This window comes from Triturus cristatus, chromosome 7, assembly GCF_964204655.1.
Source record: "Triturus cristatus chromosome 7, aTriCri1.1, whole genome shotgun sequence".
Taxonomy (NCBI): Eukaryota; Metazoa; Chordata; class Amphibia; order Caudata; family Salamandridae; genus Triturus; species Triturus cristatus.
In genome coordinates this window covers 126,230,116-126,242,474 of record NC_140590.1, presented here as the reverse complement: position 1 = coordinate 126,242,474, position 12,359 = coordinate 126,230,116, and the positions used below count along the sequence as shown (strand labels likewise).

General features: G+C 44.0%; 1 protein-coding gene across 4 annotated transcripts in view; it reads left to right on the top strand.

Annotated features, from left to right (window-relative positions):
* Window positions 1–12,359, top strand: part of LOC146809013 (sialic acid-binding Ig-like lectin 14) — a 523,779-nt gene that overhangs the window by 285,989 nt on the left and 225,431 nt on the right. For all 4 annotated transcript variants that reach the window (XM_085615806.1, XM_085615807.1, XM_085615805.1 and 1 more), the window contains exon 7: window positions 5,024–5,117. In XM_085615806.1, coding sequence (XP_085471932.1) covers window positions 5,024–5,117 — 94 coding nt within the window. The remainder of the gene's footprint in view (window positions 1–5,023; window positions 5,118–12,359) is intronic.

The following is a 12,359-nucleotide window of genomic DNA, read 5'->3' as shown; positions in this document are numbered from 1 at the left end:
TACGGTGGTGGCCTAACTGTAGCAGGTTATGGTCTGCCCTTTAAAATGTCAAAATCACCCCTTTTGACTGGTCGAAACCCTCCTTTTAAATATTATTAAATCACCCCTACAGAGGCCTTATATACGGCAGGATGCATGTTATTTAAAAGTAGGAAATGTAGAAATGTGATGTTACAGATGTCTTTACAGTGACTAGCCACCAGAAGCTATTTTTACTATGGACTGACTATTTTATAGGAAAACACTGGGATACATTATATAGTTTGATAATCAATCAATCAAACAGGATTTGCTATACACAGTTAATCACCCGTGAGGTTCTCCAGGCACTGTGAACCCTGCAGAGGAGAGAGGTTCAGTTGAACAACCAGGTCTTGAGTCTTTTCCTGAAATCCAGCAGTGATGATGAGGTTCGGAGGTGAAGTGGGAAGTCATTCCAGGACTTGGTAGCAAGGTAGGAGAAGGAGCGACCTCCACTGTTGCTTTGGCAGATGCGAGGGGTGTTAGCAAGGAAGAGGGAGGCAGAACACAGGTGTCTAGTGAGATGGTGAAAGTTCAAGCTGTGATTGATGTATGCTAATCCCTGGTTGTGCCCAGCTTTGTAAGAGTGGATCAGCCACTTGAATTGACATCTCTTACGAATGGGCAGCCAGTGTAGCTTCCTGAGATGGGGAGTGATGTGGGTTCATCTGGGGAGTTTAGGATGAGTTTAGCAGCTGTATTCTGTATTGTCTGCAGTATTTCAGGAGGTGCGCTGTGATCCCTGTATAGAGTGTGTTGCTGTAGTCCAGACAACTGGTGACTAGGGCTTGAGCGATGGTTCTTCTTGTTGTCACGGTCAGCCATTTGAAGATTTGGCAAAGCATGTGAAGGATGAGGGAGCTGGCGGCTGAGGCTTGTTGATCTGGTTTTTTATGGCGAGCTTGCTGTCCAGGATGATGCTTAGGCTGCGTGCATGCTCTGTTGGAGTAGGCGAGGGTCCAAGTTTGGAAGGCCACCATGAGTCATTCTACAACGAGGAATTGTTCCCGAAGATCAGCACTTCTGTTTTGCCTGTATTGAGAGTTAAGCAGTCGTCTTTCGTCCAGTCGATGATGCTTGTGATGTATCTCTCGAAGATGGCTATGGTGGTGGAGGGTTGTCTGATAGCCTAGGTGTCATCAGCCTAGGATATGATGTTTTGTGCATGGGTTTTTATTATGTTGACCAGTGGGGTCATGTAGACGTTGAATAATGAGGGACGAGCCATGAGAGATGCTGCAGATAATGTTCTCGGGTTCTGAGGTGAACAGTGGTAGACAGACTCTCTGTTTTCTTCCATTGAGGAAAGAGGTGATCCGCTCAAGGGCATTTCCTTGTGGTAGAGTCTCTTGATGAGAGTGTGGTGGGATACTGTGTCAAATGTGGGTGAGAGGTTGAGGAGGATCAGGGCCGCTGTTTCTCCCCAGTCCAGGAGGGTTATGATGTCATCCATTGTAGCGATCAGGGCAGTCTCTGTGCTGTGGTTGGTGTGGAATTCAGATTGGGAGGTGTCCAAAAGACTGCTGTTTTCCAGGTGTTCCGTGAGTTGGTGGTTGATGGCCTTTTCGAGTACCTTGACTGGAAAGGGAAGCAGTGAGATAAGATGGTAGCTCTTGAGGTCGCTATGGTCAGTGGATGGTTTCTTGCGAAGAAGCTGTACTTCTGCATGTTTCTATTCTTCGGAGATGATGGCCTTGGAGATGAATGAGCAGCTTATCTTGCTCCCGAAGTTGAAGATGTGGTAGGGCAGGGATTTGAGGGTGTTCCAGAGTGGATGGAGTTCATGATTTCGGTGGTGTCTTGAGCAGTGAGCTGGTCCCAGGTGGTGAGCCAGTGGGTAGGGTTAGGACTTCTGGTAGCGAGGCAATTGAGGATATCGATGGTGGATGATTGGGGTTCGAAGTTTTTGTAGATGGTGGCAATCATGTCTTGGAAGAAGTTCACAAGGGTGTTGCAGAGTTCCTGGGAGGGGGTGATGATGTTTTCGGTAGCTGAGAGGTTGGAGTACTCTCTGACAATGTTGAAGAGTTCCTTGCCTTGGTTGGAGTTGGCTTTGATGCGGTCGGTGATCGCATTTCTTTTCATCTTTTTCAGGAGTTGGTGGAAATGCTTGAGGGATGAATTGGACATGGGTCAGTCCATAGGCTCCTTGGTAGTGCTCAATCTTCTTTCAAGGTACTTGCAAGTGCGTTTGGTGGTTCTTAGTTCTGTGGTGTACCAGCTAGCTTGGGTGGAGGGTTTCTTGAGTTTGAAGGACTTGATGGGGGTAACTCTGTCAGCACAGTGAGTGATCCAGGTGATGAGGTTCCTGACGGCTTGTTCTAGGTCAGCAGCGGTATCAGGATAGGCAGTGGCGAGGGCTTGGGTCCACTGGGTCTCAAACACTTCGGTCCAGCTGTGGCAGTGAGTGCTAGATGGCTTGGTAGGGGAGAAGGGGGATCCCGTGATGCGGAAGTGGACGATAGCGTGGATTGTCCAGGTGAGCATGGTAACATGGCTGTACTTGACTCAGTCACTGGCCATAAACATAGGTTGAGTGTGTGCCCTGCTATGTGTGTGGGATTGGTGACAATGTAATGCTATCTTCTGCTAGGAAAGAGACAGAAAAAAAATTCAAGACCTCATTTAATAATTATTCAAAATCAAATCAAATAGTACATTAAATTCTTAAATAATTAATAAGGAATAAGTACTTTCTATAACATATTTTTTTTCCTGTCCAAAGCCTTTGTTGCAGTCTTCTGAGTGCTCAAGTCCTGATGAGGTGTGACTACTGCTCCCAGAGCAGATACAAATGCCCTAGGTGTTGAGAGATGTTGTTTGATGGCAGGATGACCAGTGAGCTGGGCCCAGTAACTTGATTAACTTCAAAGGGGCCTGCCTTGTCACAGGCAAATGTTAGCTGACACCTTGGCAGGTCCTTCTTTGTTCCCAGTGAGAAGGGAGGGGCCTCCATAACTGGTTAGAGTGATCCCAGGGAGGTGGGTGTTCATTTCCCTGGCTACACCTCTGCTGTGGGCACACTGGCTCTGCACAAGGGTAGAAGGGTTTCCCATCTTTCGCAGAGAGAGCATTGTAGGATTGTTGACAGTAGGGCCCACAAGAAATGGTGCAAAAGTGGATATGGTTACTTCTCAGAACGTTTGCCCTATGGGTTAGGGAGGAACCAGGAGCTACACCCACCAACAAGTTAGTGCCAGGCATGAGTATGGCATCCATAGTAGCCTTCACAGAACACTTTCTGGACCTGAGGAAGAATGGAAGAGGATGGTACTTGCTGGCTGTGACCAGAAAATGACCCAAAAGTACAGGAATGTCTGGACCTGCTTTCCCTTGCCCCAGTTGTCAGATGAATGACCTCCTGTTATAAGCTACATGGACACAACAAGCTTCAAGAGGCCTGTTCATGAAAGTGCCCAGCTAACCAGTACCAACTGGACCTGCCCTGGACCCTGCTGTTGGCTTCTGCTGGATTGCGTCTTGACCCCCAAGTGCTGCCTCCTAAGGTCCTGGAACCCTTGCTGTGTCAAAGTGTACTCCTCCTATCATCTCTGAAAAACTGGGACTTTGAAACCGTTTGGCCATACACACCTCCAAAGGATCGGAACAAACCTGCCAAGCTGATTTGATAACGCTGTGTTGCAGCTGGGCTGAGTTCCTCCCGCTTGGAGCATTTCCACAGCAGTATATAAGATTGATCGGGACCTCCCGAAGACAGAATTCACTTTATGAAGTCCTCTTTGGCTACAACCTGCAGCCCGGCTCCACGGAAGAAATCTGAGTTCCAAAAAAGTCACTAAGTACCTCGTCTGCAAGCTATGTTACTTTGTGGAGCCCTCCTCAGTGACAGCCTGCTAACTTGCCACCCTGAACATTTGTGACTTCCATTTTTAAGACCCAAGCTAAAAGCTGTGACCAAGTCGAACCTGAGGGAATATTTAACAATCTTTCACAAAATGCAGGGCAGGAGGCAAAGGTACTGCGCTGCATTGCATGAAAGAGAGAGAGCAGAAATGCTCCTTATTTACAAAGGTATGGAGCATTAATGCTCTCTTCTTGCGCTGGTGCATTTTATGCTGGCTAGCACCAACTGAGGCTCCCTTGCACCATAGTTCAATGGGGCATGCGTGACAGGCAGGATTATTTTTGTGCAGAAAGGGACACCCTCATGCACAAAAACAAGCATTAGAGGCATTTTCCTCTTTCTATGTGTGCTGCATTCTGCAGCACACGTGGAAAGAGGACACAACGGGACATATCACAACATTTCTCCTTGTTACTGCTTACTGGGAAGCATAGCGTTTTGATGCATTTCCAAGTTTACTAGCTTTAGTAAACCTTGGGATTCACAAAAATCCATAGGTAAATATATTGGAATACCCACACTATGCCCAAGGATCGCCTCCCAACTTGAAATGTAATGTAATACGGCACAAGCAGCTCCGTTGAGTTACATTTCTTTACAAAACCACGCAAGGCCACGCAAATCAGGCTTTGGGGGGTTTTGTAAATTGAAAGTATGTATTTGCATTCTCCTGTATCACCTTGGGAGATTCAAAGACTACACAAAAGCTTAGTAAACCTAGGCCCTGGTTTCTGTATCTAACCCACACTTCCATCACAGTCGACCTTAAATCACACCTATGTCCCAGTCTACAGTGAACATTTGACAGCAGATGGAGCTTTAAACTTTTTAGTGCTGTTTTTAATTTCGATTCATATCTCCTATTAGGTTTTTGCTGTTTTGCTGGCATTTTATTGATTAAAATGAACAATATTTTACTTAATTGATTTTGGATTTTTCCTTTGTGTTTTTTGACTTTAATAGAGTTTTGGTAATGCATCCATGCTATACACATTGCCTCTAAGTTAAAACTGTCTTCTCTAGCCCATAGTTATCAAGGGGTTGAGCTTAAGTATATTTAAAGTGGGTAGTCACCCCCTTACGCTTACCTTAAATCTTTCATTATCTTACCCAAAAATGTCTTTCTGTTCTTTCCAGTGGAACGGACAATGCTGACCCTGGTTGTGGTGGTGCCTGCAGTCCTCATCCTCATAGCTTTGGCGTTGAGTTGTGCAGTTTATCATTACAGAAGGTACATTGACATATGCATGCGGATTTCCTGTGTGTCTCATTTTGTTTGTAGGTGGCAGAGAAACAATTCCTGACAACCTTTCTTCAAAACGCATTGCATTTCTTTGTCCTTATTTTAGGTTTAGAACCAAACAACCCACAGTATAATAAATAACAGAATGCATTGAATGATCTCCAGGTGACTTTTGATCCAGAACAGGATATTATTCACAGCAGGTCTGACTCATCCATACCTTATTTGACAGACTCAGAGACTCAGCGGCATATTTACAAGAACTGATGCATAGGCATCGATGCGTCAGATTTCTTGCGCCTCTCGCAAATGCCCTAACAATGCCATGGATGCGCTGTATTTACAATAGTGTGCTCCATGATGCAAGGATTCTCTGATGCATCAGAAATTCTGACACAGCTTTTGGCACTAAAGTGAAACATTGCCGGAGTTGGTCGTAAGACTGACACAACTCCAGCAATTCATCAGAACACAGAGGTGAGTCCCATGTTAAATGCCCTATGTTAGATCTGGGGGTCTCTAGTTGGCAGAGGTAGGTACCACTGTCCAAATAGGGACCCTTACTTCTAGTCAGGGTAAGGGGGATACACTCTTTAGATAATCCCTGCTCACCCCCTTGGTAGCTTGGCACGAGCAGACAGGCTTATCAAAGGCAATGTGTAAAGTATTTGTACCAACACTCACAGTAACACAGTGAAAACACCACAAATGGACTCCACACCAGTGTAGATAAATAAAGTACTTTTATATAAACTACACAAGACCAAAATGACAAAAATCCAACATACACTGTTCAAGAATATGGTTTCAAAAAGAATTCTTAGCTTAGCGACAAAATCATTCACCTTAGCGTCAATTTTAGCCAACAGTACCTGGTGATGCGATAAAAGTTCTTAGCGGCGCTCAGGCATCGAAAAACAAGCAACAGCGTCAGTCCTGAGACCCTGGGGAGGCGAGGAGGCAACCCCGCTGCACGCAGCGGGCGTGGGCGATGAATCCAGTCTGTATGGGGAGTGAGGCGATACTTGTATGGATTCCAAGGCGTAGCTTTTCCGGTAGAAATTTACTCGCTAAGGCACGATGCGACCAAATTCGGCCTGCTAACGAGCAGGGCGACAATTTCACCAGCGATGATCTGGGTTGGCTCTGCGACGATATTCGCAGCGATAAAATTCTGCCCGCTAATGAGCGGTGCGATGATTTTGGCTGGCTCTGCGACGATGTTCACAGCGATAAAATTCTGCACGCTAACAAGCGGTGCGATGATCTTGGCTGGCTCTGCGACGATCTCACCCAGCGGCGGCAGGCTCTGCGACGAAGTTCGCAGCGGTAAAATTCTGCCCACTAACGAGCGGAGCGGGGATCTGGGCTGGCTCTACGACGAAGTTTGCAGCGACAAAATTCGGCCCGCTAACGAGCGGGGCGACAATTTCACCAGCGATGAACCGGCTCAGCGGCAGCAGGCTCTGCGACGATGTTCGCAGCGATAAAATTCTGCCCACTAACAAGCAGAGCGACGGAAATTTTCTAGCTAAGAGAGAAAGTGCGTGAAAAAGTGTAGATCCTTTGCTTCTTTCTTCTTGGTCAGCTTCCCAACAGCAGGCACAACTTCCAGAGGCCCCACAATTGGATCAAGCACTCTAGGAAGGGCAGAACTCACTCAGCAGAGTTCAGGGGGAAGCTGGGGGTGAAGTCCTTTTGTTCCTGGGACTTCTTAACAGGAGGACAGCTCTTCTCAGGCCCTTGGAGATCTCTTCAAGCAAGGGGACACAGCAAAGTCCTTCCTATCTCCTTGGCAGCAAAGCAACGACAGGTCAGCCCACAAACACACAGCTGGACAGTTCTTCCTCTTCAGTCTTCCAGTTTTCTCCTTGGCAGAGGTTCCTTCTTGATTCCTGGATGATCTAATTTCTTGGGATCAGGGTCCCAATATTTATACCCCCAAATCCTTTGTCCTCTGAGGGCAGAGGGGCCTTTGCCCAGTCCAAACCAGTTCTGCAGCACTCTGTTTACATGACTCCTTCTTTCCTTTCACAGTGCAGGGCAGAAACATCAGACACCCCACAGGAGGTGGTGCCAGCATTGTGGAGGGAAAGCACAGCCCTGAAGCACTTTGTTGACATGATTCCTTCTCTCCTTTCACAGTGCAGGGCAGAGACATCAGACGCACCACAGGGGGTGGAGCCAGCACTGTGGGGGGCATGCACTGTCCTATTCAGGTCCCAGGTGCAACTCCTCCCACCCATCTACATAGAGATCTTTCTATTCAGCCCTGTGCTGACTCACCCTGTCTCCGGGAATTCCCCAGCCCCCTGGAATTCCCCAGCCCCTGTCACTCAAACTCCAGACAAGAAATACACAACCTAGCAGAGGCAGGTTTGAATGGTTAGACAAGAAAATACCTACTTTCTAAAAGTAGTATTTTCAAACACAGAATGTTAAAACCAACTTCACTAACAGATATATTTTATCATTCTGGGTTCAGGCATACTGAACTTTAATTTTCCATATTGCTTCTATGGGAAGATATGCAGGTAAACATTATACTCAGCATTCCCCTTTATAGCCTATGGGCAAGATAGCCTTTCAATAGTGAAAAACCAGAGCATGTCCCCTACACCAGTACATGCTCTACACTGCACCCTGCCCAGGGGGTACCTAGGGCCTTCCATAGGGGTGTCCAATGTGTACAGAATGGGAAGGGTTAGGCCTGGCCAGTGTGGACTCTGGTCAGGTCAGCTTGGCAGTTAGCAACTGCACCCAGGCACTGTGGTGGCAGGCCTGTGACACCATTTTAGGGCTACTCCTGTGGGTGGCACAATCAGTGCTGCAGGCCCACTAGCAGTATTTGAATCACTGCCCTGGCACACTCAGTGCACTTTACTAGGGGCTAACAGGTGAAACAAATATACCAATCATGGATAACCAATCAATATAACAATTTATACAGAGAGCATATGCACTTTAGCACTGATCAGCAGTGGTAAAGTGCCCAGAGTCCTATTGCCAACAACCACGGGTCAGAAAAAAATAAAGGAGGAAGAAGCAACAAGTTTGGGGATAACCCTGCAAAAAGGGCCATTTCCAACACCCTGCATTAATTATTACGCTTGATTTGAGAAGATTTAGGTATTAAGACGCAGTCAAGTCGTAGAGTGATGCAGTGAAATGTTGTAAATTTCACTCCGTCAGTTCTAGGTTGCTTTTAACATGGGAACACCTACCCAGCATACATTATACCTGATGCAGGTATATTGTGATTCAGGCCTCTACAAACTGACACAAGTCCTTTTTGATTAATAGAGGTACAGAGGTGGCAAAGGCACAGTCAAGTCTATGATGATGACATAGCAAATTCCACCAAGCATCATATGAAATTCTTGAAGCATCCTTTTAATTGGTGTGATGATCTGAAAGGAAATAGCTGTATACAAATCCATAAACTTGCGCACATTACATGAAACCTTCCAAAGAGGTGAGGATTCACCCAAAAAAATATGTACAATCTCAAAAGGAAGTCTGTGGCTAAGATGTCATTTAGCTTTGACCAGATGTGAGACCAAAGTGATTTGATCAATGGGCAGTGAAAGAATATATGAAGGAAGTCACTATCAACATGTGGGCAGGACCAACATTTCCTGGATTCAAGTAATCTGAATTTATGGAGATCGGAAGGGGTGAAAAAGAGTCTGTTATAAAAAAAGTATAAAGTCTGTGCGGTGCTGGCAGAACGGGAAGCAGTGTGTATTTTTGACCATATAGAATCCCAAACCTGAAAGGAAAATTCCTGAGCTAAGTCCTCTTCCCATAAGAGTTCCAGTTTAGATTTGGACCTATAGACATATGAATGGGAGAGTAATTTGTAGATGGCGGCGGCCTTGAGAGGAAGTGAGAAATCTGGTGAAGGGGAGAGGGTCGGAGCAGTGGTGGGTAAAGGATTGTTTTGAGAAAGAATTGAGGCCATCGCATTTTTCAGCAAGGGGTAATGGGAAGAATATGTATTTGAGACATGAAATGAGCCAGGAATGTTTGAGGAATCCCTCGGGGAATTGTCCTTAAGTAAATGGTCATAAGTGATGATACCTTTATCAATCCACTCCTTCCAAAATAACGCCCTATTATTAATTTTTAAGAATTTATTATACCAAATCGGAGTTTGGGAGTGAGAATCAATATGTAAGATAAAGAAGAGAGACAACGAAAGAGCAAGTGTTTTAGAATATTTAAATATGGGGGTGATAAAATGCTTTGGAGGCTGGGATAAGCGAGGAGCTGTAAGAAATTAGAAGGGTGAAATTTGTGGAAGCTCAATTGAACTCCAAGCTGTTGAAGGAGGACAAAAAAAGTCTGAAAGAAAAGACATGGAGGCATATCATCAAGGACCGGCGATAATTATCGCTAAGCGCACTTAGCGCTAGGATAATTATCGCCGGGTAACGTGGAATTTTATCGCTGAGATAGCGTGTTGTTAGCAACGCTTATCTCAAAAGCGATAAAATTCCAAGCGCTAACTGCCAAATGTGAGATTATCACTGGAAATCCAGCGATAATCTCACGAAGTTTGGCGATGGCTTGATGATAGGGCAAGGCATACTTAGCCATGATATCCACCTTACATAGGATATCATGGCTAAGTCTGTCTCGAAGCAGGCGTAAGGAAAATAGCGATAACAGAGGTTATCGCTACTTTGCTTGTCGCTCTGCAGGTTAGCGTGCCCATTGATAATTGGAGAAATGGAAAAATGTCGCTTAGCAACATTTCTCCAGTTATGTCAGGGCAGGAACGCCCACTTTGCATCTTATTAAAGATGCAAAGCTGGACATTCAGAATACAGGCGGTAATGCAAGTTTTCACGCGATAGCGTGACCTTGCTGATTAGGTGATAAAATTATCGCTGCGTTTCGTCCGAAAACTCAAAAGCGGCGATAATTTTTTACCGTCTCGTTGATGATATGCCCCCAAATTTGTTTTAGCGTGAAAGCGGAGTGATATCGGTTAAGGTTAGGAAAGTTAACTCCTCCTAGATCTTTGGGTTGTTGGAGACGGGACAGAGAAATCCTAGCTTTATAGTTGTTCCATAAAATATTTATTAGGACGCGATTAATAGTTCTGAAGAAAAGGAGCGGGAGAGAGCTGGGGAGCATCGAAAGATAAAAGTTGATGATGGGAAGGAGCATCATTTTAATATTTGCAAGTCTTCCCCACCAGGATAGGAAAAGAGGGGACCACCATTCAATGAGTGTGGATAGCTTTTTCATTATGTCTGCATGATTTATTTTAATAGTTTCTCTAATAGAATTTGCATAGAGGACACCTAAATATTTGATGTTCCTAGGATTCCATTCAAAGCCAGAACTATAAAACATATGGGAGAGACAACATTTGTTTAAAGGGAGAACTTCAGATTTATCAATATTTAACTTGTAACCGGAGACTGAGGAATAGTCTTGTAATAAGAAGAAAAGAGAAGGTAAAGAGGTGGATGGGTTAGATATTTAAAGTAGAATATCGTCAGCGTAAGCAGTATATTTAATATCAATGTTCTGAAATTTGAAGCCAGTATAAGACAGTGAACGCCTAATTTTTTCCAGAAAGGTTCTAAATCAAGAATAAAAAGAAGAGGGGAGAGGGGGCAGCCTGTGGGTCACAGACGGACGCAGACGTCTCTCCGGATAACACTAATTTGTGGCGATAGTTATGACGGCACCACCCTCTTTCCAGTGGAACAAATAACTTTCAAGAATAGATGATCTAGTAAGGTGTCGGCTGACATCTCCTTAAATGCGATACCAGGAATTCAAATCCTATAATTCTTTGATACCAGGCTGCCATTCCTACTTTTGTCCTGATGAAGACCCGCTCTAGATGCTTACAATCGTGCACTACTTCACAGGGTCGAAACGTCGACGTTGCTCGTCCAACTTGTCCACGCAATCCCACAATTAGAATTAGGAAAATTATATCCTGTTGTGGTTTATGCTCTTGATTTTGGACTTTCTTTGTAAAACTGCGTCCATCATTGTATATATATGTTATATGTGAATCTGTGGTCAACACTATGTCACTAAGCACGCCCAGTCACTAATTGTCTCACGGTCTATGTGTCTTATGGTTGGTTAGTCCTGTAAATATTTTTGCTAAATATTTTGATACATACAACAGAGTAAAAACAAATTTAATTTCAGAATCTCTTGCTTTGGTTTATGTGTGTGCTTTTGTGTTTTTTACTCATTGACTATATGTATTAAGTACATGTTTAACTAAGCTTATGTGATTCCCAACAGAACCATTGTTTTTGTTCCTTTTTAGTAATCAAGCATAGCATTTCCTGAGTAAAAGTTCCAGTAGACTTTCCTGTAGTAAGAAAATAGTTGATCAATGAGAGTTAATGGGGTATTAATTTTATTTTAAAGTGAAGATAAAATCGAACAGTGAAGCCATCTGGACCAGGGGTTTTATCTTTGGGTAATAAGGTAATGGCATTGATTATGTCTTTATCTGAGATAGGAGTATACAGGGATGTAAGATCTTTAGAATCTTCGGGAGATATGGGAATAGTTTGAAAAAGAAATCAATTTGCGCGGAAGAAGGACTGAACTTTGGAGTGTAGAGGGAAGTGTAATATTGAACAAAACAATCAAGAATGTTGTCATCTGTGGATTGACGAACTCCCTGATTATCCTTAGTAGCAATAATTTTGGATTTTTGTTTCTTGATTTTAAGATAGTTTGCAAGAGATTTGCCAGCCTTGTTTCATCCATTATACATTTTTTAATTGAATTTGAGAAGATTATTACTTGCAGAATCCCATGAGTTCTTGCTGTATTGTATTTTTGCTTTAATAAGAGAAGATAATGGTTCGGTAGAGTTTGTGGTGAAATATTGATGTTCAAGGTCTTTAATTTGTTTGAGGATAAGGGAAGACTGCGAAAGAGCTTCTTTCTTCTTCTGAGATACAAAATTAATAATAAAGCCTCTAACAGCAGCCTTGAAGGCATCCCAAATAAAATGAAATTGGGAGGTGGAGTGAAGATTGTTATGAAAAAATTCTTCCATAAAGGACGTAAATTGCTCAACAAATTGGGAATCTAAGAGGAGAGATTTATTAAAGTGCCATTGACGAGATGTGGGAGAAGGTGAAGGGTAATCCAAGTCTAAAATGACGGGCGTGGTCTGAAATAAAGATAGAGCCTATTTCTGAATTAGTCATGAATTGCAAGGTGTGTTGG